This window comes from Platichthys flesus, chromosome 17, assembly GCF_949316205.1.
Source record: "Platichthys flesus chromosome 17, fPlaFle2.1, whole genome shotgun sequence".
NCBI lineage: Eukaryota > Metazoa > Chordata > Actinopteri > Pleuronectiformes > Pleuronectidae > Platichthys > Platichthys flesus.
In genome coordinates this window covers 6637514-6643347 of record NC_084961.1, presented here as the reverse complement: position 1 = coordinate 6643347, position 5834 = coordinate 6637514, and the positions used below count along the sequence as shown (strand labels likewise).

The 5834-nt window shown below is 38.2% G+C and overlaps 1 protein-coding gene across 1 annotated transcript; it reads right to left on the bottom strand.

The window, feature by feature from the left end:
- Nucleotides 1-3350: 3350 nt before the first annotated feature.
- LOC133972630 (CD59 glycoprotein-like) lies at nucleotides 3351-5392 on the bottom strand. Its single transcript, XM_062410180.1, has 4 exons — nucleotides 5287-5392; nucleotides 5047-5132; nucleotides 4069-4176; nucleotides 3351-3805 (listed from the first exon to the last, which is right to left on the bottom strand). The coding sequence occupies exons 1-4, from the start codon at nucleotides 5367-5369 to the stop codon at nucleotides 3645-3647; spliced, it is 438 nt and encodes a 145-aa protein (XP_062266164.1). The 5' UTR covers nucleotides 5370-5392; the 3' UTR covers nucleotides 3351-3644.
- Nucleotides 5393-5834: the final 442 nt, after the last annotated feature.

The window sequence follows — 5834 nt, the reverse complement described above, 5'->3', positions numbered from 1 at the left end:
CGAGAAACAAGCTGCATGAAATACATTTTAATAAGGAAATATGGATACAATTCGATACAATACAATATAATACGAAAAGGAAAGATATAATATGATATGATGCGGATACATTAAGAAAAAGATTAGATAACATGATACGATGCAATACATATGGAATAATATCATTACTGCATTTTAAACAGATACAAACACATTAGGATGGATAAGAAAAGCTAAAAGTTTGATTAGAGGATTGAAAACATGTCTTCAGGAGCCAGGAGTCAATTAGTTTAGCATAAACACTGGAGACGGATGAAAGCAGCTGACCGAGCACTTTCTAAAGTTCAGACGTAGCCTCCAGCTGGTAACACACTGGTTAATATGTTATGGCTGATTCAACAAGTTGAACGTGATTACTTTATATATCCATCCTTTGCCCCCCCAGAGCATGATCGATCCACCTTGTGAGCAACAATCAAGAGAGATGTTCTGATGAGGAAATTCTGCTCTGTAGTCAAAAAGAAGAGTTCGGGCTTGTTCAGACGTTAAGCTGCAAACCTCCGATGCCGATTTTTGTGGTAAAGACACAGAAAAGGTTTTATTTTTCTGATGATTCCTCCATGAAAGTCGTATTTCAGCCGGTGTCACAGTGGAATAGTGCTGCAGAGTCTCTCTAGGAATTTTTTTGCAGTTTTCCACAGCAGACTTCAGGTTGACTACAGAACTGAGGAAACATCTGCCTAACACTTTGCTGTCCTCCATCAATTATTTGAATTTCCAGAGAGCTGAGGGGGAAATTAGCTTCACCTGATTGTAAACAAATCCCGGCCCCCGGAGGCTAATCAAGGTCCAAGAACTGTAGATTTTATATATTACTTTTGAACGAAATTTCTTGGGGGCTGCCCAAACTTTAGCATCTCGCTCTTTTCCCTGTATATAAAACAAAAACATGAACACACATCTTCATCTTGGAATTGTACTACGTAAAAAAGTTTTATACAGTATATATAGTCAATGAACACAAATAGAAAGAGTTTCACAGTTTCTGTTATAAATCTAATTTAATTGGTTGCATTAATCTAAAATTGGTGACCAGTGGGAGGACTGTCATTTCCTTTTCTCGCGCAATGCACACGGCAGCAGACCACACAATGATACTCATTATTTTACTCGCTGATAATTAGGAAAAAAAGTTCATTCTAAACAGCTATGTTGAAATTCAGAGAGAAAGAAAGAAGATGACAGAGTGTGGAGAGAAACAAAAAGCTCCCGAGGCATCACACGCTTCGGAAAAAAACACTGTTGAACTTCAATTATTCACTGAGGCATCGTCTTGTTTCGGCACCTAAAAAACCATCTGCAGTTAATTAACAACAAGAGCCTATACCTTCCAGAACGCGGCTAATTCTCTGTCTGACTAGGGCGACTGCTTATGGATCGCAGATAAATACACTCACTGCTTCAGGCTTCACATGCAGCTCTGTGTGGGTTTCAGCGCTCGTACAAAAGCTCCACATCCTGTCAGCTCTTGTTTTTTCCATCAGTGTCACACCGTCGGTTCGTCCATGAAATGCACTCGACTCTGAAGTAGCAAGCTTTCTTCTCTCCGTCTGACAGGCTGATCACACAGGCTGAGGCAGCAGGGTTTTTTTCAGTTTTTTTCCTCCTCATTGCTTCTGAAATATATTCTTCAATCTTTATAGAGGATTTGTGAACCCAGACACTTTTACCTGTGACAAGCAGACAAACCATTTTACCTCCAAATCACCAGGAAAGTCTGTGTGTTTGCTGAGATGTGACACATGTACTACCCTGTTCAGTTCTGTTCCCTGGTGACCACATCAACTTTTTTGATGTGGGGGGGGGGGGGGGGGGGGGGGGGGGGGAATATCATCTAGGAAATTTTAGATGTACTTTTCTTTTCGATTTTGAAGATTTCAGTAATCCGGTCATTTTCGGAATAATCTGAATACTAACGTATATGTCATGACTTCTGATATATTTAATTTTTTCAATAAATCCTATGGGATCTTTTTTACTGGTATACATTTGTATTTATATTCATATTTGTGAAATATAGATTCATAGATTCATTTGAAAAAGTTTTAAAAGTTATTCTGTCCTGTGTAAAATATAACCTTGCTCTTTAGATGACATATTTTTTCTATTTGGTTGTTTTCTATATTTGCAGTTTTTTTCTGCATTTGTGTTGAATTTATTCTCTGAAGTTGATTGTTGTCTTTTTGCATTGAGCTACAGGGTCAGCATATGGTAATATGATATCTTGTTTATTAAACTTTGTTAAAAACCTAATCACTGTTATCCCAACAGTCCATCTTTCACACAAACAAACACACACACTCAAAAATATTTTCCTCCATTCCTTGGCCAGATGTTAGAATTAAGATTTTGATGTAAAACCAAGTGTGGGAATGATTTAATTATCGAACCACCTGGACAGAGTTACAGCATGCACAGATGCACACACACACACACACACACACACACCCTGCCATGATTCCTTGACATCCACTGATGTACCATATTAGAATACCCTATAACCTTTTACTTTCTAAGTTGAATATACACATTTATTTTTATCATTGTTGTGTGTTATTGTGTGCCCTGGGACCATTTGTCAGGAGAAAACGAAAACAGACACAAGCACACATGCACACATTGTTTCAGATAACAGATGTTGTCCTTCTTTTAATTAAAGTTGGTAAATTAAGACGTTGTGGTTACTCACTGCTGCAGAAACAGGCCCCATCCCACACACACAAACAAACACACATAGTTCTATCATCAACGCACTATCCTATAATCGGCTGTTATACTACAGATTGTGTCATTATTATTCAAGGACAGCAGCAGACACTGGACTTTAAGTGTTGTTCTTCTGACTGTTTTCAGGCTGTTGTTGTTGTTGTTGTTGTCGTGCTTCAGTGGGTTTAAAGTTATTTCTTAGTGCTTTTTAAATCACAGGTTTGAATCCAGCCATCTCACAGGGACAAGGTTTTTTGCTTCGGACGACTGAGCCCCAACGACCATCATGGTGTTGACCCCGTCGCTCTGCATGATCCTCTTGAGGATCAATTTAATTTATTTTGTAATGACAGCTCACAGCATTTTTGGAACACACACTTAAAGTCTGATGTGTACGATATAAAACAAATTACTTCCTAGTAAGGTACTGTTTGAAAAAAAAACATTTACGTATTTTTCTGGTCATTTTGGATATTTTTAAGGTTTTCTTGAAAATCTTTCCAAAAATTACACAAAAAAACACTTTCATCTTAGTTCCCTGTTGAATTCTCTGTCAGAAGGTGAATGTGCACATGCAAGTTTGAAGTAAAGAGTCGAACCATGAATGTTTCTGGAGGTGATCTCTGTTTATTCTGCCAAAACAAGCCAAAGAACCAGTCAATGTTTTACACATGGAGTCCCTACACAAATTGACAACACAAATAAAAGGGCAATTTACACTTTAACTAGCAGGCAAACTCACAAACACAGGAGTACGATGATAAAAAGGGGAGCGGTGAAGCAGGAGACACACCCTTGTGAGGGTCCCTCAAAATTGGACTATGGTTATTTGGTTCTTATCACAATAGAAATCAAGACTCACAACTTTATTCATTTGTTTTTCTTTTTTCTTTCATTTCTTAGCCAAAAAAATCTTTCAATTTCTGAAATGCACTTTTTTCTTGGCCATTGCAGAGGGCCGACTGGCAGCAGGAGAAGGAGAAGTCGGGTTCGGAATATCTGGCGGCCAGAGTCATGAAGTCACAGTCTGCGTTCCTGATACATGTGGTGAAGGTCTTTCCTGAGGGGACAGTGGGACAAGCATTCACTCTGTGGACTTATATGGATTTTGCATATTTATATATTATCTATATTTTATTCTGCCTACAGAATATATCCACTCAATGCCATCGCTTTCCTTACAGCCATCCCTTTAAACTTTATTCAAATAAAACTGACATTATTATATGTATTATTGTTGTTGACGTCGTTGTCATTGTAGTTATCCTTGTTGGTGGTGTTAAAATATATCATACATATATGTTCTGTCTTTACCATGCTTACCTGTACTGGTGAGTTTGAGGCAGCTGTCTTCACTCTGGTTACAGTCCTGCTTGGCTTCACAGTTGTTGGAGGAGCCATCAGGGCAGGAGTAACACTGCAGAGAATCACCTGCGCTCACACACACACATACACACACACACACACACACACACACACACACACACACACACACACTCACACACACACAGAGTCAATAGATTAGTGTTAAGTTTGTAGATAAAAGTCACCAAATGTATCATAATCCATACAAAATTGGAGATGATCAGTGTGTTGTACTATTTTGCTTATTTTTGAAAATGAATGTCTCGATAGTTTTCACATAACATTTATTTTAAGATTGCACTAACATTTCATTAAATGTGTTCATGTCATTCTATTCAAATAAATGGTCTTAATAAAATGACAGTGGCATCAATCTCATCTCCAAAAATGTCCAACTGTTCCTCTAATGGAAAAGGTAAACAACAGCTCCAGTATTTTCCAAAACCTTTGCCTTGTTAAAGAATGCATATTGGAAATATCTGTAGACTTCACTTCCAAGTGCTAAACTTTAAATAATGGAGAAGTATATTATTTTAAATATTTATATACCAGTCTCCAGTGTGTTAAATAACAGCAACATGGCGGAGTGGTACCACCTCAACCATGATGAAGCAAAAATGTTGTTGCTGTGTTGTAGATCAGAAACACATTCGTTTCTTGTCTGCACAGAGCAAACTCCACTTTCTCCCTCAAAAATATCACACGGAATATTATGAATGATTATCACTGACTATGCAAAGAGGGAAGTGGAAGCACATGACACAACAGCAGCACATTCAAACGACACACTGACGTGCCAAACTGTTCCTTCGGGCGGTTGTGTCCTCTCCCAGAAAACACGTAATCTCCCTCTCGCTCCACTTGGCTGCACTTTTCAAAGAGGGGATAAAAAAACCTGAGCTTTAATGAAGGAGTTTCTTCTTAAGCCTCTCTCACCAAATCCAAACGTGGCAAAGCTGAAGGCCAGGCACAGCAGCAGCGAGCTCCTCATGGCGACTGAAGGCACTGTCACGTCTGAGAATCTGAACAAAAGACACAGATAGAGTTTAGTCAAAATCTGGAGAAAGGGTTTCCCCTTCAATGCAGCTTTAATGAGACTTCCACCAGTGGCGTCTCACTACCTGCTCCTCAGCAGACACTAATCACCTGTTATTAAATAAATGCTGCGCTGCTCACCTGTGGATGAGAGGAAAACGACTTTCAGCTCGTGAGGATGAAACTTTGTGTGACAGAACCAACACAAAGAGTAAACAAGCCATTTGTTTGGGTTCAGAGTCCGTGTGTGGATCTGTGTCAGAGAGCAACAGATTGGCCAAAATACAGTGAATACACATGTTTGTGTTACGCAGAGAAAGTAGATCATTATCAATACGGTTCAAAAGCTTTCTGTCAGAATTCTAATCCTTGTCTTTATTTCTTATAAATCAACTTATATGTAATTTAGTTTTTGGTTATTTTCTTTTCTAATTATTGTGTGTAAAATATAAAAATAACATGAATTGTACTTCATGTTTATCTGCTTATTTTAATAGATAAGCAGTGTTTATAGGTTTAGAGTGTCTAATGCATGATACTTATTGTAAGTCCATGGTCAAAAGTTTCTTGCGAGATGAGAAAGATCTGGTGAGGAACTTTTTCTTGTGATAATCTCTTTTTGTCCAACAAGTCGCATGAAAACTACAAAACTAAAAAAGATAAATTTGGTCAGTTGTTTCCAGTTTGCC